Raw genomic sequence first — 21760 nt, 5'->3', positions numbered from 1 at the left:
ATATTGCATGTATATCACTTTTATGTGATACAATATATATTAAGTGAAATAAAGAAAATGTAGAATATAAGTTTAAGTTTGAGATATAGATATATTTGATTAGGGTATATTATTTCTATGTTTAAGATTGTCTATATATATTTTACTATGCTAGTATATAATTTTTTTATAATGGTACATTATGTTAGGATTTGGGTATATTTTTTATACAATTCAAATTTTATAATTTTAGTTTGCTGAATGTTAAATTTTAGTACACAAAATATATATATCACAAACTAAAAATTAATATTCTATCAATTTTTTTTCTTATATTAGTACAAATAATTGATTATCATAACTTTTATCTCTTTAAGTTAGCATGAAATATATAAATTCATATTCATATATACACGATAACTAATTTTATAGTTAATGTATATTAACACTTCTTAATAAAAAGTGAACAGCCAAAAAAAATTATTCATTCAATAAAATATGCTTATCCATTATAGTATATACCATACTTTATAACTATAATTAGAAAATAAGCTCATGTACTATAACATGATAATACTTTATATATAGTTAAGGGTATTTTTGGTAGCAAAAAATATAAAAAAAATATTTACTTTATTATTCTAAAAAAAAGACATTAACTTTCACTAAAGAGAGAAACAAGACCATTTGCTAACATTTCACTAATTTGTTTGTAATTTGTTATTTAACTAGCAATACATTGTTACTTATTTAACCAAAAATATAAATATATTTTATAAACAACTAAAATACTTATTAAAGGCAATGCTAACAGTAAAGATTCCTTATTATATAACATGCACTATAAATACATATATTAATTTATAAGTGTATATATAAATATATATTGATCATATTACTAGATCATTGATGATCATGATATTCAGTTGGCACCGCCATCAGAGAAAACTTTCTATGCGCAGTCAAACCAGTGGTTTCAGCCATATGATCATCCAAACCTTCTTCTGGAGTCAAAAACGTCCAGTCAAACTTATGAACGACACTAGCCAAAACAAGCTCATCAACAGTTATGGCAAAGAGAATTCCAGGGCAGCCCCGTCGTCCGGCCCCGAAAGGAATCAACTCGAAATCATGCCCTTTGTAATCTACTGCGGCATTCTTGAACAAGAACCTCTCTGGTTTAAACTGATTTGGATCATCTTCCCATGTGTCGGGATCTCTTCCTATAGCCCATGCATTGATGAAAACTTGGGTTCCAGAAACGACATCGTATCCACTTATCTTTACATCTTGTGTTGAGAGTCGAGGAACGAGTAAAGGGACAGGAGGATGTAGACGAAGAGTTTCTTTTAAAACTGCTTTCAGGTAAGGCATTTTGTGTAGATCATCTTCTGTAACGTTATCTTCGGTAATAGTACTGTTACTTTTGATCTTCTTATTAAGGATTGTTGTTCTAATCTCCTTTTGAAGCTTTTTCATGGAAATTGGATGTCGTATGAGCTCACTCATTGCCCATTCTAAGACTGTGTACGTTGTATCGGTTCCCGCTGCAAACATGTCCTGTACACAAAGGTATTTATAAATGTATAATACCAATTTGTTTATTATATTTAGAAATTTTATTATTTTATTTTTATTAAAAATGTTTAATTGTGATATAATTTTTAAAATAGGAAATAATTTAATATAAAATAATGTATTATTTAATAAACATAATATATTTTATACCTATTATTTTTTTTTTTGATAAGATTCATCTAATATTTTAAATTCGGTATTTATTGGATTGAATTGGATCCATCAATCTAATAAAAAAGAATAAATATTTAATTTTAATTTTCATATATATATATATATATTTTTAGTATGATAATATAAAATTTAATTATTCATCTAAACTAAATGAAAATACTAATTAATTTGATTTGATGTTGGATATATATAGATATATAAGATTTGGACACCTAACCTAATATATTCAAAAATAACATTCAATCCAATCCGATCACAATTAAATATCTAATATTTAGTTGTTAATTATAATTAGATCAATCGATTATAATTAACTAGATTAGATAAATATGCACACACATAAATATAACCACAAATAAATATTAATATTTATACATGTAATTGATTATTAAAATTTTATTGAAAGTATGACTAATAAGATAGACATAATTTATATATAATAAATAATATTTCTTTAGTGTAAAATGTATATTTATAAAATGGATAATATAATATAGTTTCTAATTAATTAAAAAATTTGCCTGAATAGCCTTTCCAAACTTTGTTTATTTCTTTTTCTTTTTAAACCATAATATATAAGCACGCAATACATAATTATGTAATTTATATACAAGAAATAGTTAATATATTAAATACTCTGTATATATAAATATATATATATGTACTAGGAGTATACTATTTGTTTCACAGAAATGTTTAAGGGGTATTATAATAAAGTTGTAAGTACCCCAAGATGTACTATTTTACATTTTAATATGGGGTACTATATATTTAATTTTATAAATAATTAATATGAAAAATTGTGAATCAATTTTGGAATCGGTAGAAATACCATTTAATGATTACCATTTTTGTTAACTAATTATGGCTTTCACGTATGTGATAAATGAAGGTATATTAAATCATTTTTATGGGTAATATCAGTGATGTCTAATATTTTTTATAAGTTGTGGCTCACGATTAGTTAGTAAAATTTTTTAAAAGCCATTTTTTAAAATTATATAGGGCTCGATAATTATACCATGACACTAAAGAGTATGCTAGACAATAATAGTATACCTTTTAGCAATTCTCATTCAAATAGTATTAATTAAATAATAAGTCATAAATGATAAATTAGCAAGGTGTATTTTTTTCTTAGGGCTATAATAAGGTGTATTTTGATGTATAGTAATCATGAAAATGAAATGAGATCTAGAGAGTTGAGTAATTACCAAAATTATAGCCTTTATGGAAGTTTTATCAATAGGAAAGCCAAGCAAGTTTTCCCTTTGAATCATAAGCAAAATGTCCACGAAATCTTTCTGGTACTCTTCACTGTTCTCTCCAGTAGTAACTCTATTATTTGTATTCATATGGTCATGAAGAACACTTTCCAAGAACTCATCAAACTCCTTAGCCACCTTCTCCATTCTACCATCATAACCACTCACACGGCTCAACCAACTAAGCTTAGGAATATAGTCTCCTATATTGAAACACCCCAATAGCTCCCCAAGCTCCTTTAGTAGCTCCTTAAACCTCTTCCCACCACTTTCTTCATCATACTTCCTCCCCAACGCCACCCTACAAACGACATCGTTGGTTAGCCTTACAAACAGCTCGCTCAAATTCACCACAGCCCCACAAGACTTTCGAATCTTCTCAACCATGAGCTTGGTCTCCTCTTCCCTTACGGCTCTATAAGACTGAACCCTTTTGTTGCTTAGCAGATGAAGCACACAAATGCTCTTAATCTGCCTCCAGTACTCGCCATAGGGTGCCGAAGCAACGTCTTTGTAGTTGTAGAGTAGCTTCCCGAAGGCAATGGACTTGACTCGGTTGGAAAAGGCTGCGTCGTGAGTTTTCAATATCTCACGAGCAGCCGAGGCAGAGGAGACGACGAGGACCGGTGAGCTGCCGAGCCTGAGCAGCATGACAGGGCCATAGCGCCGGCTCCAAGCCTGCAGCTTTCGATGGCTGTACAATCCGAGCTGGTGGAGGTTTCCAACGATAGGTAGCCTTGGCGGAGATGGTGGAAATTTCAGTTTTGGGGTAGTAATATAGAAACATAATCTATATATGAGGACTGACAATATTAAGGCTGTAAACAAGATTGTGAAGGGAGTAGTGGGATCATTAACGATATAGTTTAACAACATGGTCAATAATTTAGAATACAAACAAAAGTAATGTTATTAGCTTATTCATAATATAAGAATTTGTGTTAGCTTCTTCTCCCATTTTATACGTTTTTTTTTACATGTTTTAGCATTGTGCCTCAATAACATTTTTATAATATCAACTATCAAGTCATGATGATGTCATGGGCTAGTAAGACCCCCGGGGGTATTGTATGTAAATAAATCATTTTTAAAGTTTTTCTCACTAGTCTCTCAAAATGTCTTGGGAGTGCCAAAAATGTAGGGTACTATTGTTATATTTTAAAAATAGTGTTCTAAAAATTTTAGTAGGTACCAAATTTAACAAAAAAATAGATCATTGTGCCAATATCTAATTACATCATCTTTAAAGGAAAAAAAAAACCACTAGTACAATCATAGAAGAATTTCTCATGTCACTATATAACTAAATATTGTTGACGCTACTGTCTGATAAGCAGCCAACGAAGGTATGAACATAAACAGTAATCCACTTCTCTTATCACGAAAGTAATGAAACTACGTCTACCTAAAACTTCTATTATCACAAAAAATCAATTTTCTTACAAGAGAACGCAGGAAAAAATGACTAACTCTAGCTTCACTTCACAATTTATAGAGAGAGAAGCTCTGATATTCTAGAAGGTATGTATAGTGTGAAAAATAAGCTAGGTGAGCTTTCTTTTTATAGGGAATGAGATCCAATTAAATTACAATAAAATAATAAAAAAATCACACAAAATTCGTTGAGATATCCTGCACTATTTCGCGAGCAAATTTTGAGGTTTGAAACTTTAAAATTGTGACAGGGGTTGAGACACACTTAGATGCGTCTTGAAAAGAGCTTTAATTTTTTACTTGAATAGTCTTATTTGGATAAAAATTGAGACAATTATGAATATTTAGCAAAGCGGTGTGCACTATTGAAAAGTGACTTTGAGATTGGCCTAGCTTTTAGGAGCCCAAGTTGGCATACGTCAACATGGGCGCCCAGATTTCAGTTTCTTGGGCCTTAGGCATATTTTTTAGATTCTTGAATAACGTGATAGATATCCTTAGTTCATTCTTTGACCTTGGGGAAATTCTCTTAGCAAGTTTACTCGATATGCACGAGTGATTTCTAGTGATCCCCTAGTGACGTATAGGTGACTCGGGTGATCACTAGTGCACATGGGTGTCAGTGGACTTGCACATCACATGTACATGAGATATTGACTTCCAAAAGCATCTAAATCTTATTTTTAGGGAAAAATAAGATTGATGCCTAGAGCCGAAATGTTGTTTGAATGACAAAACAACGAGCCCCATGCCAATGTCAACATGGGCGCCTAGTGTGCTTGCACACTGACGCCTAGTGGAGCCTGAGGTAACTCACTACTTGAACAATATTTTCTCCTAATTCCAAGTCTCATATCTTGTTTTTGGAGAAAAACAAGAAGAATGGCTGAGATAGAATTGCAATTGGATCGACAGAATCACCAACAGGGTGGTTATGGGTGCCCAGTGACGGGGTGGGGTGATGTCAACCTAGGAATCCAACTTTTCATCTTGGGCCTAGATGGCTTCATTTTCTTCCTAAAAGCACTTGTATCTTTATCGTGGATGAAAATAAGGGAAATGACTAAAAAAACTTCTCTAGAAAGAAATCTTGAGTGCCCTCGGTCGAGATACGTCAACTTGGGTGCCCATAATTGCCACGGGACATGCATTGGGTGCCCAGGTGGGCATGATATCTTCGAAATCGGTTTTGTTGATGCTTAATCTTCTTTTTGGTGAAAAGTGGTCAATGAATTTCAATTTTATCAAAATTTCACGGGCATAAATTAGCGAAACGAAATCGGTGCCCAGGTGTTGAAATGTCAACCTGGGCACCCATAGTTATGGATGGGCTCCTCTAGGATATTGTTGATGAAATATCATGTCCTTGCATTGTTCCTTGATGTATTTGAAGAATCGGGGTCCACGTATGTCACTGGAAACCTAGACTCTAGCCACGGTGCGACTAGATCGACTATATGTCAACTTGGGAGCCTGAGTGACATTTCAAGTAGACTCATATCCAATGTCTAAAACTTAGCTGAGGCATGTCTCTCATGTATTTTCAAACAGTGGCTAAGCAGATTGCTCATGAGAAGTTGATAGGAACCAAAACTGATGCGAGATGGCACACAAATGTTAACCTGGACGCACAACACTGATGCTAGACCTAAGTTGAGCCCTGGGATTTCCACGTGGCATCCTCATCTTCATGGTTCATCATTTTAGGGTCACCAGGACTTGTTCACTTAAACTTTGTCAAATGATGGCAACTAGAAACGTCTTTACTGGATCTTAGTGCCTACATGGGCACCCACTACTGTCAACTGGCTGGGACCAGGATTGTTTTCTTCTTGCCACGTGTCAAGATTGTTGTTCATGTCATCAGGTCACATTTTTGGGCAAACAAATATAATTAATGTATTTTCCATGCACGTACATATTCATTTCATATCAACAAGTCAAAAATAATGATATGTTCCATTAAATTATATGCTTCTTAGTACTTTTATTTTAATCCAACTTTGTCTTGATTAATTTTTTTTTTATGAATTAGTCATGAAATTCATTACTCCAATCAAATATGAACAAGCTAAAAGCACCTAAAGAATGGGCCTCAATTCCACTATTTAAATAGATAATTATTACTTACAATGTATGTTAACTAGATAATTATTACTTACAATGTTCCAAACCAAATAATATCTTTTTGTCGTATTTTTTTTGGCATTACACATGATATTCTAGTTCTCACTACTGTTTGTTGTACTAATCTCCCTGGGTTTGCTGCCTCATCATTCCATATTTTCCCATTTCTGTTCAACCATATCATGTATACAAGGGCTGCAATGGCAGCTGAGTATACATTTTTCTTGAACGTGCTTGCTTTTGACCTTTCTATCTCTGCAAGGAAGAAGTTTTAGTCTTCCATCCAAGCCATTCTTTTATCAACTGTAAACACTGCTGTGAGAAAATGTAGTCGAAAAAACAGGTGCTGAGTTCTTTCAGCCACTGTACCACACAGCACACAGTTCACATCAACAGTAATATTGAACTTGTGTGGAGCCTCTCCCTTGTTTTCAGCCTGTCTAACATTCCTATCCACATCACAAAGCTATGTTTTGGCACATTTAATCATCCCCATACTTCTTTACTCCAATAGCATGCCCCTTGATCTTGGTTTAGCAATATGCAATGTTGTATGAATCTAGTGAGAATTGTACTGGATCAATTAAAACTTTGACTCTCTCTTTGGTTTCTACAATTTTTCTCCAATACCAACTCTCTTAACTAGGTGCTTTGTAATCCCATCAATTTTCTTGTTTTATGTAAATATTATGGATTCATTTGACCCATAAGTTCCTTTTTTGTAGCAATTGTCCTGTTTAATGAGAGTTGTTGTATTCCAATTCTGTAACGAATATTCACTACAAAAATTCTTACTTTTAGTCACAACAAAATTTGCGACAAAAAATAAAAAAATTGTGACTAATTATAAATTATGAATCCTATGTTGTGATCAAATTGTCCGTGGATAAAAGTATATTAGTCACAAAAATTACAATTTGTTGTGACTAAAAATGTATATTTAGTCACAATACTTGTTGTGACTAAAACTAAATTAGTGACAATTTGTAACTAAATACTATGTTTTAGTCACAAGTAACATTTTGTTGTGACTAAAAGTCACATTTAGTCACAAAAAAATTATGTTGTGATTAAAAAATGGTCACTAAAAGTAACAATTTTTTGTAGTGATTGTTAGTTTGTTTGACGGTTTTTTAATTTTTCTATTAAAGTTAATAGTTAAACTAACACTGTTAAATCAATAAATTTATTATTATTTTTTAAGAAAATATTATTTTAAATATTTAAATTTAATCGAAAAGTATTAACAAAATTAAATAATTTTTTAATACAAATCTTTAATTTAAATTTAGGTGGTTATCGATATCTCTCTGTTGGCTTGGGCCATCGGCATGAACCGACACAATAACACTATTTTGTAGTAGTGGTTCCTTAAAGATGACCTTTAGCATTTTTCATAAATTATAAAAAAAAATATTTTATTATAAATATTTAAATATATGAATATGATTAATTGAATTTTTTTTTTTTTTTGTTATATCATAAATGTTTCTCAAATTTATGTGTAATTTATATGTGTATTACTCACTACTATTTTACCATTAAGCCATGCTCATTGACCGAGATAGGAGGTCCAAGGTTCATGGCTCTCAATTTTTTAAAATTTATTTGTGAAACAATAAATAATAAATAATTTTTTATATCATGTGTTTTGCCCTTATTAAATTTTGGGCTCTCTGCCATTAGCCACGTGTATAGTTATGGATATAACTGTGGATACTAATAATTGTTGATTTGATCATTTGAAGTAAGAAAATTCCAAAATGAGATAGAGAAGTACAACAAATTGGTTAATACTATAAATTGAAGAAAATTGATCATATCAATAACAATAGCTCTTTCTACTCATGTATAGTTTGCAAACCTGCAAAACTTAAATTACTTGTCTAAGCAAATACAGATAGACTTTGTTGGTCTAAGAGATAATGATGAAAGTAGATCATTTCCAAATTGAAATAAAAGAGATTAGTGTATTGGAATTTTTTTCAAAAGAGGTAGAGAGCAAAATATCGAGTGAAATTGATTTTTTTAGTGCTCATCATTATTCGATGTAGAAAAAAGAAGAAATATACTAGGACCTAAGAAAATGATGACCCCGGATAAAAGGAGGTTCAGAACTAATCGTGTGAAATTGAAATATCGATTAATTTCATGCAAAATTGGCATCTTCATAATTTATATTGTGAATGTGTAACAACTAACACCATTTCTTCCAATATATTAATTTAATGTGAAATCTACAATAATTTAGTGTAAAACATTTTACTTTTTACTGCAACAACTCTAATATTTAACACTAAATTTTCTACCAAATATATATTATTATCTGCGTTTTTAAATAAAGACTGTGGAATTCCATGACTAAATATATTTTACTATTCTAAGCCCACTAGCAGGCCCAAATAAGATATTAAGTGAGTTTAAAAGCAAAGTTTGTCCTTCCAGATGATGAGTAGACGATTCGTCCAGGCGATATTTATCCAACATGTATGCGTCTAGAAGACATTAGACAAAGCGTTCGAGAAAACTAATTAGCGAGCATCGGACGTATAGTACCGTTTCCCACTTATTAATTACTACATCCATCAATATATATATATTAAGAATTAACTCTCGATAATCTTGTTCGAATATCATATCTTCCTAAATATGAAAAGATAGTAATTTGGCAATCAAGTATTTATGGTATGTTTACTTTGTTGGAAAGGAAACGAGGTGTAAGAGAGTTTCCCATCGAATTGTTTACTTTCACGTTTAGTAATGGAAAAACTTGGCGAGTCCTACCTAAATTAAGGAGAAAAATAAAAGAGAACTTCTCCTCCTAAATTGTCAATGGCATTACGGGTAAAAATATTTTTTAATATTTTTAACTTTTTATATAAATAAATTAAAACACATCTATACCCCCTAATTATTTATGAATTTAGTTTTATATTTTATGATTTAATTTTAAAATAAAGAAAAAATAAATAAATATTTTCTTTGAAGGATAATTTAGTCCATCTAAACTATTCTGATTACCTTTTCTAGTTTTGTAAACAAAATAAAATGATTTTGATTCCCGTTTAAGTAAATTTAGTAAGTAACATAACAATATATTAATTTCGTTTGTTTAATACTTTATTTCCTTTCATTTCACTCATTCTGTTATTCTGATTTTGATTACAGTTTAGTAAACATGCCATTAATGTGTCTTTATTCTCCACGAAGATAGGATACAGTTTTTGGCACATGTCAACATGATGTGGCATCCACATTAATTTACATCGTGTGCCCCATGAGTCGGGTTTTACCAAATAAGCCCATGTCAATATGTTACTTGTAATCACTCCATAAGTGGGCAAAGGGTAATAAGCAAGAACCCTAAACACTATAAATATACGAAGAATCCTTCATGCAAAGGGTTATAAAATCATTCCTCAATTGCCCAGGCAAGGTTTAGAGTTCAGACATTCTTGTAAGCCTTAAGGTTTTGCTAGCTTTCAAGTAATAATATTGACTCGTGAACTAAAACTCGTTAACGCTCAAACCCCGTAAAAATCCTTGTTGTTATTTTTGTTATCATGGATCAGTTTCTTTAGCTTTCACATATGTTAAATTAATTTCTAAAAGACTCGGTAAATATTTTGGTGCTTTCATTGAGAGCTGAAGAAAGCATTGATACAATCAAAGGTTGTATACTGCAACGTACTCACCCTAAACAAAACTAGTGTTCACAATAGAGATACTCATATGGATGATGTTGATCTTGCCACTTAAGCGACAACAGGAGTCAACAAAAATCCGATTGAAGCAACTAGTCAATCTAAAAAAAATGTCTCAATGTAAAGAAAAATATGTTGATGAAAATTCTATTAATGAGGTTCAAGAGGAAGATCCAGAAGATGAAGATCTTGAAGATGATGGGAAAGAAAAAGATGAAGATGATTATTATTATGAGTCAGATCCCGTTGTCATTCAAATGGCCAAGGAACACGCTGAGACAAAGCTGAAATTGGCAGCACAAGAAGACTTCTCCCACCGAAAGCAAGCAACATTGACTTGACTGGAGGCTAGACTTTCATCAGAGAATGTGGCTCTTGATAAATTGTTCCTCAGGATAATAACACCACGAAAGGAGTGAACCCTGAAGATCCTGGAACTTCTGATCCCAACAAGGACAAAGAAAAATGTGTCATGGGGGATCCTCCAAGAAAGACTGCTCCAACTACTCCAAGAAAAAAAAAACTAACACTGCCAGCCAACCTTTAAGGGAAAAGAAGGTAGCCAATACTCCATGGAAAGACTATCCTACTGATCTGAGAGGCAGAGTTGTCTAGAAAGATAGGCCTAATACTTAAGTACAAATAGAATTGTATAAAGGTAGGACGGACCCCAGGGTTCACCTATCCAAATACATTTGGCTGATGCAAAAAGGCAAGCGACGATGCCAAATGTCTCTGTTTTTTTTTTTAACTTTGACAAAATCTGCATAAGATTGGTGGAAAAGATGATCTTCTGGATCTATTTATAATCGGAAGAATCTGCAAGTGATGTTCAAGAAATAATTCATAGCCGCGAAGGATTATGATATGGAAGTCAGCTCACTGACGAATATCAAACAACAATTAGGAGAAAGTCTTAAGAAGTACATCCAGAGAATGATGGATACAACCTCCAATACTAAGGTTAATCATGATATGAAACTAGTGGCCTTAATCTTAGGGATATCTATCAGATCCTTTCTGTGTGTATTATTAGAAAGAAAGAGGTCTTGACACTTTGTCTGATTTCTTAGCCAAGGCCCAAGGTTTCATAAACCTGGAAAAAGCATATGTATATGCTTATGGAGTACTTTAGGCACCATCCACCAATGTCAATAGTACAACTCAAACTCTCCAACTATCTACTCTAACTATTGTTCCTGACAAGTATGCTCACAACTCCAAAATTGTACGGACCTGGTGTCTCTGGACAAGTGGTTGAGCAGACGAGTTTCTTTAGCTATGGAGTAGCTTAGACTGGATAGTTCTAATTAGGCTCCAAGTCAAAATGAAGCTTCTAGTGTACTATCCTAGTTAATACTCATGAAAATGTTTACAAAGCCACTTGCAACATGGTCCATTACAAAAAGCCTCCGCCAATGTTCAAAGGCGGAAGACATAAGAGGGATCAGAATAAAAAATGTGAATATCATGGTGATCTTGGGCATACCACGAATGAATATGAGTACTTGAAAGATGAATTTGAGGGATTGGTTAGAAATGGTCATCTATCCAATTGGGTCTGGATACCTGTCATATATCCCTAACAAGGAGTAGCACACAGACAATTCTTTTTTCCTAGACAGAAAGGAGCCGTAAATTCTCCTCAGGGAGTAGGTTATCCTCAAGCTTTGGGTGTATAGGCCCCTCAGGCGGTACCTAATGCCTAAGTGCCAAAATCTATTGTTGCTCCCGGACCAAGAAATTTGTATCCGCCTAAAATTTCTCTGCCTGTGGTAGATGGCCACATGGAAACCAGATTCGGAGGCCAACACATTGCCAAAAGTACAAGAAATGCTCAGAAGAGATATCTTAGTCAGCTGGACCAAGAGGAAACATGTCATCTTGTGCAAACACCTGCTCATTGTCCACAAATGATGAATCTTCCAATCACTTTCACAGAAGAAGACGCTAAATACGTGCACTTTCCCCACAACAATCTATTAGTGATTGAAGCCCAAATTAAAAGTAAAAGGGTACCTAGAATTCTGGTGGATAATGGAAGTTTTGTCAATATTATTTTAAAAACTACCTTCCATGCAATCGGGGCGCTAGTGGAAACCAATCTGATGCCCTGTCCAATTCAACTCAAAGGCTTTAATGGAGATTCCTTGCTACCAATGGGAAAATTTCAGCTTCCAGTCACATTGAATGGAGTATTTGGATGCAATATATCATATGCCTTTAAATACTACACATTTGTAGTAGTAGATTTCCTTATTGCCTACGATGTCATACTAGGACGACAATTTTTAGTCAATTTTGGAGCTATAACTTCCATCCGCCACTTGTGTATGAAGTTCCCAAGTGACCATGGAAGCATTAGAATAGTGAAGGGTGATTAGACAAATGCGAGAAAATGCTATAATGTCTTGGTCAAATCAATATTCACCATCCAAGAAGAAAATCAAGAATGTCCCAGAACACCCATCCGGCCAGCACTAGGGGTAATTTAGGAAGAAGATGAATTGGGCCCTAGAGTGGGGGTAGAAATAATAATTGAGCATGGAGGAGGTAGAAGAAGTCTGCATCAATGAAGAAGATCCTACCAAAGTTATTAAAGTAGGAAGAAATTTACCTCTTGCCACTAAAGAAAAAAACTATCCATGTCAAAAAAATAATTATGATGTATTAGCGTGGAACCATTCTGACATGACTAGGATTAGGCCCCACGTGATCTACCATGCTCTGAACATTGACAAAAAATTAAATCTGGTTTGTTAGAAGAGAAGAACATTGAATCTTGTCTGATCAAAAACAGTGAAGGTTTCACAAAAGAAACCTAGGAATGGGGATCCTCGAACTTAACTAGGAAGGGTCATACAAAATACAACATAAAATATATGATGGAACGTACCATCTTAAAAGACTAGACGTATCTAATGTTTCACAAGCGTGAAAAGTGAACCACCTATGCCGATATTATCTGATACTATCAATAAAGCTTGCAATAGAAATGTGATCTAACTCTAAATTATATATGTGACCACATTATAGTTTATATAATTTAAAGTGAGTGTTGTCATTGAATGTATGTAGTATACATACAGTTGTAGAAAATATATGAGAAACCAAACAGTGACAGAAATTTGCATCTTAATGCACTTTTTGAACAATTTTTTGCAGTAAGCCCTTATATTTATTCATTTATCTTTCCTTTCTATTGTAATCTTACATCCTGACTTGGAACACTTTAAAACATATATTAGAAAATGAAACCTACATTCTTCTTTCAAGAAATGCACATTCAATTCAACAAAACAAAAACAATGATTGAGAAGAAATGTGAGATGAATGAGAAGTTGAAAAGTTTCAATCATACATGAGTGTAATGTCCTACTTAGTGGAACGCCACGTATCGTGATTACATTACGTTAATCTCATTAATCGGGACAAATAAGCCAAGTGATTAAAACAAAATAATCTTAATTAATTAAAACAACTTGTAGTAATAAAATTTAGCTTTAACTTAAAACCAAAATAATATCAATACATATTTGGGATCATGTGAAATCTTTTACAAAATATTACAAGCCATTTACATATACACTGACCTAAGCAAAAAAAATAGAGTTCTTATGCAATTCCCTTGTTAGACCCAACCCTCGTGGCCTAGCTTGGCCGGAACATGTACAATTCATCTTCAAAATCTTCAAACTCATAGTTGACTCGACATTGCTTTACCTTTGCCTACACAATAGAGCACCCGTGAGCCAAGACCCAGTAAGAAAGCATGATCAATCAAATATAACATATAGCATACATATCACACATAATATGCCACTATATAAATAACTGTGTCATTGCACTAATATAGCACGCAACTGCACTTATAATGATGACACTCTATCTTAAGTCTATAATATTATATAGAAACTACGTGTTATTCTCACACGCATATTATTACATAAGGCCTTATTAGGGGTTCTCTCATTTTTGGTCACCGAGCTAACCTAGTCATGCCTTGTCATATAACTCTTGACATAAACACAATTAAATCATTTAATGTACATGCATAGACATAGGAACCTTAGGATAATAACCATAATTCACGTTTTTATTAAATTATCCACATAATATACAAATATGCCATTACACTATAATCTATGTGCAAGGTTCATTTTCTTGCCTAAATTCTAAAGTAAGAGGAGAATTCCCAATTCACAGGTGATCTCGAGCAAGGTACCGGTATTCCTAGTCATAAATCAATACGGTTTCCTTGCTTTGGTGAAGCTAGGTTGCATGAACCAACCTACCTTGAAACATGATAAGACTGAGTTGTATGGTGAAAGTATGAAAGGATGTTTCAGTGGCAGATATGATTTGGATTCTAAGCGTGCAAGTGGTCTTCAAGCGATACATAACTTCAATAATGTTTTTGTTTCTTAAAACAATTTATATGAAGCATTTCTCTTTAATTTTACAAATTTCATATAATGTTTTCCTTAAATTATACTTAAGACTATTTTTCCTTTTTAACTACTAAAACTTTACACATTAGTTTCCTTTCAATAATTTTACTAATATTTTGATTTTTAGCTTCATTTTCATTTCTCAAAACATTAATGATATATTACTTAATTTTTTTAAAATACTATTATATTTTCTACTCTTATTACTTTAGATTAAACATTATTTATTTTTAACTTACATAAAAATTTTATTTTTGAAAAAAATTCTGAAACAAAACTATAACTTTAATCTAATATATAATATATATTACATATATTATAATTATATATAATCTTAATTAATTGAATAAATAAATAATAATTAAATTTTTTATATTTTAATTTTTATTCAATTATTAATAATTATAAATTAAAACTTTAAATACAACATTAAAATAATTTTTGATATCATCTTTTTCGTTGGGTACCAAAGAAATTTAGTATTTTTAATAGTGAAATGTATCCGATATTTTTCTTACATTTAATAACCTCCCCTAAGTAATTTTCTCTAAAGATAATGGAGTAATAATAACAAGGTTAATTATGATTTTTGTCCGCTAAACTTTAACATGTACAAAATTATGTCCTTTGAACTTTTCTGACCGTTAAAAATTTCCCTTAAACTATTGATCATGAGATTGTTAGATTTAAAGACTTTTGTCTAATTTCATTCAATTTTACTATTTCAATGATGGTTTATGTACTCATATGCTCCCCAGACTTTGATATCTACCAAATCATGTCCTTCGAACTTTGACATATACTAAATCATACCCCTTAAACTTTCATTCATGTTAGACTTTTTTTATAAGTCCTTAAATCTAATAATCTCAATAATTTAAGGGGCATTTTTAACGACCTTAAAAGTTCAAGATGCATGATTTGATAATGTCAAAATTCAAGGAGAAAAAATCTTAATTAGCCTAATAACAAAATACAATAAAATTAATAGTTTAGACATAGATTGGATTCAATATATATATTCGTAAAGACACTATTAAGTCCCTGTTTCGGTTTGCAAAAAAAAAAATACATTATTTATTAAAAGAGAAATGCTAAAGAGCACCAGTGGTGCCTAGCACCCTCCTATGTATCAATATCGTTATTGGTCCAACTAAATATCTGGTCCCATATAATTTAATATAATAGCTTTTAAGGAGTATTGCTAGCCAATCGCAACGCGCGACATGTCGAAAAGAAATAGCAATGCTCTTATTAAAATACATATATAGGTGATCATTGATAATATTCAGTTGGCACAGCCATAAGAGGAAACTTTCTATGCGTAGTCAAACCTGTGGTTTCAGTCATATGATAATAATCCAAATCCTCTTCTCCACTACTCAACAACGCCCAATCAAACTTATAGACCACACTAGCCAAAGCAAGCTCGTTAACAGCCATGGCAAATACAATCCCAGGGCAGCCTCGTCTCCCGGCCCCGAAAGGGATCAACTCGAAGTCATGTCCTTTGTAATCAATTGCAGCGTTCTTCAACAAAAACCTCTCAGGTTCAAACTTGTCTGGTTCCTCTTCCCACAAGGTCGGATCTCTCCCGATTGCCCATGCATTGATGAATACTTGGGTGCCTGAAGCGACGTCGTATCCACTTATCTTCATGTCTTGTATTGTGAGTCGAGGAACGATTAAAGGGATTGGTGGATGCAAACGGAGAGTTTCTTTAAAAACCGCCTTCAAGTATGGCATTTTTTCTAGGTCGTCCTCTGTAACATTATTAATATATTCTTCTGGCATGGCAGTGTTAGTTATCTTCTTATTAAGGATTGTTGTTCTGATCTCGTTTTGAAGCTTTTTCATGGCGTTTGGATGTCTTATGAGCTCAGTCATTGCCCATTCCAGGACTGTATAGGTTGTGTCTGTTCCCCCTGCAAATGTGTCCTACAAACATACATATAGACATTTTTAATCAAAAATTTATGCCACTTTGCTCGGTTATACTTTATGAAGTTGTTAGCTATAGGCACAACACCCAATTAGAAATTAAGTTTCAAATAAGACTTAATTATGAAGGCAAATTACATTTTCTTTGAGTAACTCTAACCATGTTCTCTCAACACTCTCCTTAACTAAAATAGCAGTAAAACTTAAAAGAAGAAAAATGACTCTTTATAATAAAAATTGATAAGGAGCTACTTAATTTTTTTTTGCTAAACTTATTTAATAGTATTTTAATCAAAAGTACTACTACTTTTCTATTATTTTATAAAATTAATTTATATTTGATAAATTTAAATTACATAAAAGTACGTAATAAGAAACTAACATTCAAACAATATCAAAATAACAATAAAAAAATAACATACAAATAACAAAAAAGTAAAAAGAATATTACAACATAAAAATACTATATTTTCTAGGGGTGAACATCATCCAATCAAATCCAATTGAACCGAACCGAATCCAATCAATCCAATTATAAAAAGTTGGATATCCAATTAAAATTGGATTGGATGCTAAAAGTTGGATTCTAATTGGATTAGATCGGTTATTGGATGTCAATCTTAAAATCCAATTAAAAATTAATCCAATCAATTATATTTATATATGTCAAAATATTATTTATATAGTAAAACATATTAAAAAATATAATATATATATATTAATTATATTTTTATTAAATTTTTTTTGTGTGTTGAATTTGTAAGACTTAGTTGTTTTGTGTATTTATTTTCATAATATTTTATTTTATTTTATTACTTAAAAATGCTGTTGTTTAATTATTTAAAACTTTTGGCTACATTATACTTGTAACGATGGTATGTTTATGAAGTATTAAACTTAAATAAAACGTAATACTTAGTTTTTACATATTTTTCTTCATATTTTTAAGTTAATATTAAAATTTAGGTGTGTGTAATTGGATATCCAATTAAAAAAAAAAAAATCGATCCAATCCAATTAGTAATTGGATTGAATTTTGAGATCTAATTGGATTGGATCGAATGATAATTTTCCAAATTTAATTACTGATTGGATTAGATCGGATGAGAAAAAAAAGTTGGATTGGATCGGATGCTCACTCCTAGTATTTTATGTAAATAAAATCATAAAAAATTGTAAAAATGTTTAAAATTTCGTACAACCGTATTTTTGTAATTTTTTTGTTATTTTTGTGTATTTGTAAAATTTATATAGTTATTATAAATTATAGGGTAAATACTATTTTGGACCCTGTGTTTTGCAAAAGTTACCGATTGGACCCTGTATTTTGTTAAATGACAAAATGGACCATGTATTTTCTAAAATAGTAAAAATAGGACCCTGAGCTTAATTTTTGACAACTCTTTTTTTAATACAACCAACTTTAAGACAATGCTTAATACGAACAGATACAAAAAATGTAAGCAGTTTTGTCATAGCACTTTTAGATAGGATTATAATTAAACTTTATTTTGACAAAAAATCAATTCAGGGTCCTATTTGTACTATTTTAAAAAATACAGGGTCTATTTTGTCATTTAACAAAATACAGGGTCCAATTAATAACTTTTATAAAACAGAGGATTCAAAATGGTATTTACCCTAAATTATATTGAAGAAATATAAATATTTGTTTCTAAAAGAAACTTAAAAAATAACTTGGATAGTATGAATTTATGATAAAATAATAATACTTAGAGTAATTAGAACCAATGTATATGATATAAAAATATGATTCTGACAAAATATAGGATTTTTTGTTTTTTACAAAATTATCCTTTTTTTTTTGTTATTTTTATATTATAATTGTGGTACATTTTTATTATATTTTTACTGTAGTAAGTTTTTAAAAATATTGTCTTAAAATTTTAAAATCACAAAAATATTATGTTTCGATAAAATAAAAATATAACTAAAAAATAATTGTAGAATATCTTAAATAACAATATGAAAACAACAATAAAATAATGAAGACAGTTATAAAGCAACAGAAAAATAACAAAACATCGACCTCGTTACACAATATGCAAAACAATATCAACTCCTCAACTTATTTTTGTATTATGATGTTATTTTTTCACTTAATATTTGATAACTTGATTATTTTTTTTGTACTACTATAATATTTTTTTTTTATGAATTTTTTTTGTTATAACTTCATACGTTCAATTTTTTTTTTTTTTAAGTTAGTGACAATTAAAATAACAAATTATTTTTTAGAAATTAAATGATAGTTACATTAATAATAAAAATAATAAAATTTTATAATAATTTTAAAATAATTGGGTATAAAATGTAATATATAATAAAAAAATAACAAAAAATAAACTAGATAATATGTCAATATCTACTAGTGCACATTGTGTCAATTAACAAAAAAAAAAAAAAAAAAACTTATCATTGTATTTTAAAAAAAAAAACGTGTCAAAACAATAAACTAAATATATGTATCTACATCTACAAAATAACACGCATACAACAAAAAAATTATTAGGAATAAAATAAAAATATACACTGTAACAAATGCACATAAATAAATAAAAACTAAAAAATAATTGTAGAACGAAAAATATTTTGAAAACTACTTAAAAATAACTAAAACACAACATAAAAATAACAAAATAAATACACATATATACAACAAAAAAATTATCAAGAATAAACTAAAAATATACACCATAACATAACAAAAACAACTAAAAAATAATTCTACAATAAAAAAAATACACAAAAACAACTATAACACAACTATAGAATACCTAAAAAATATGAAAACAACAAAAAAACAGTTTTAAAGCAATAGAAAATTAATAAAATATTAACCTTGTTGCAATATTCAAATCATTCATAGATCAACTCTAAATAAATCACCAAAACATCTAAAAAAATATTACTTTTATTAACTAAATATTAATCACTAAATTCAAATATAAACAATAAAAAAATAGATGTGTGAGAGCCAAAACAACAAAATAACAATGACAAAAAAATTAGATAAATACAATTTTGGACCTTGTGCTTTGCAAAAGTTATTAATTGAACCCTCTCTTTTGTTAAATGATAAAATAGATCCTATATTTTCTAATTAAAATGGTACAAATAGGATCATGAACTAATTTCTGTCAAAATAAAATTTGATAATAATTTGATGTAAAGGTGTTATGATAAAACTACTGTTTATATTTTTTTGTATCTATTAGGTTAGGAATTGTCTTCAAATTGGTTATATTAAAATAAAGTTATTAAAAATTAAGCTCAGGGTCTTATTTTTACTATTGTGAAAAATACTGGATCTATTTTTGTAAAATACAGAGTTAAAAATAATATAAAAACACATTATTAAAAATGTAGTATAAATCATATGTTAAAATAATGATAATTTTTTCTTTCAAAATAGTTTGTAGTTTCTTTTTTTCTTGGTATAAAATAAATGTCACTAAGAGAGAGAAAAAAAAAAAAAAAAAAAAAGCTTCATAGGTGCATGACAATAACAATGACAAGGGAAAGTTAGAGAGATAGAAGCTTAAAATAGAAAAGAAACAAGAAGAAAGAAGGAAAAAAAATCAGTGAGCGGAGATAGATCAACAAAGATAACTTGAAGAAAAAATAAATAAATAAAAAAATATTAATAATTAATGCCACTGAGTGACTGCGACAAGACAGAAACAGAGAGTGAGAGATAATAAAGATCAATAAAAAGAACAAAAAAAGAGTACGAGAGCTAGTTTGGAACGCCGTATTAGGTCGTATTGTATTGTATTATATTGAATTGAATTATATATCATATTTTTATATAATACTATGTTAAACTTTAATTTATACCAAAATATTATATATTTAGGTGTTCATAAAAGTTAATACCACATATAGTTTTACATTAAAAATATTGTATAAAATACAATTCAATATAATACAATACAATACAATATGACCTAATACGGCTTTCCAAACGAGCCCTGAAAATAATAAAAATCATACTACCCTAGTAAAAATAGTATAAAATTTAGTTTGTAAAAAGACCAAAATATATATAATATATATGATTGTGATGAAAAAGGACAAACAAAAAAAAAATTACCAATATGAGAGCCTTTATGGAAGTTCTATCAATAGAAAATCCAAGCAAGTTTTCCCTCTGAATCCAAAGCAAAATATCCACAAAATCTTTCTCTTCATCATCAACATTCTTATTTGTATTCATATGGTCACGAAGAACACCTTCCAGAAACTCATCGAACTCCTTAGCCACTTTCTCCATTCTACCATCCAAACCACTCACACGACTCAACCAACCAAGCTTAGGAAAATAGTCTCTTATATAGAAACCCCCAAGTAGCTCCGTAAGCTTCCCCAGAAGCTCCTTAAACCTCTTCCCACCACTTTCTTCACCGTACTTTCTCCCCAACGCCACTCTACAAACGACGTCGTTGGTTAACCTTACAAACAACTCGCTCAAATTCACCCCAGTCCCACAAGACTTTCGAATCTTCTCAACCATGAGCTTGGTCTCCTCTTCCCTTACAGCTCTATAGGACTGAACCCTTTTATTATTCAACAGATGAAGCACGGAAACGCTCTTCATTTGCCTCCAGTACTCGCCATAAGGTGCAGAAGAAATGTCTCTGTAGTTGTAGAGGAGCTTCTCGAGGGCACAGGACTTGGGTCGGTTGGAAAAGGCGAGGTCGTGAGTCTTCATAATCTCACGAGCAGCGGTGGCAGAGGAGATAACGAGAACCGGCACGCTGCCTAGGCGGAGCTGCATGACGGGGCCATAGCGCCTGCTCCAGGCCTGCAGCGTTCGGTGAGGGTACAACCCGAGCTGGTGAAGGTTTCCAATTATTGGAAGCTTTGGAGGCGATGGTGGAGAATTTGTTTTAATAGAGAACCATGATTTATATAGCAGGACAAAGAATAATAAGGTTGCTAATAAGATGGTAAAGGATGAGAGATTATTACTGGTTAAGTCTAAGAAGGACATATTGTAATGGAATAATAATAACATTTGTTAACGACCTTTGTTGATATATATATATACATTGTAATGGAATAATAATAACATTTGGGAAGT

General features: G+C 30.9%; 2 protein-coding genes across 2 annotated transcripts; both read right to left on the bottom strand.

Moving 5' to 3' along the window:
* Nucleotides 1-728: 728 nt before the first annotated feature.
* LOC115708948 (cytochrome P450 736A117) lies at nucleotides 729-3970 on the bottom strand. The gene is made up of 2 exons (XM_030636975.2): nucleotides 2946-3970; nucleotides 729-1539 (listed from the first exon to the last, which is right to left on the bottom strand). Exons 1-2 carry the CDS (start codon nucleotides 3870-3872, stop codon nucleotides 883-885), a joined length of 1584 nt encoding a protein of 527 aa, XP_030492835.1. The 5' UTR covers nucleotides 3873-3970; the 3' UTR covers nucleotides 729-882.
* An 11747-nt stretch (nucleotides 3971-15717) lies between these two features.
* On the bottom strand, nucleotides 15718-21760 carry LOC115708812 (cytochrome P450 736A117-like). Its single transcript, XM_030636830.2, has 2 exons — nucleotides 20771-21760; nucleotides 15718-16650 (listed from the first exon to the last, which is right to left on the bottom strand). Exons 1-2 carry the CDS (start codon nucleotides 21692-21694, stop codon nucleotides 15988-15990), a joined length of 1587 nt encoding a protein of 528 aa, XP_030492690.1. The 5' UTR covers nucleotides 21695-21760; the 3' UTR covers nucleotides 15718-15987.

The sequence above is a fragment of the Cannabis sativa genome, chromosome 3 (genome assembly GCF_029168945.1).
Source record: "Cannabis sativa cultivar Pink pepper isolate KNU-18-1 chromosome 3, ASM2916894v1, whole genome shotgun sequence".
Lineage (NCBI taxonomy): Eukaryota > Viridiplantae > Streptophyta > Magnoliopsida > Rosales > Cannabaceae > Cannabis > Cannabis sativa.
This window is presented reverse-complemented; position numbering and strand designations above follow the sequence as displayed.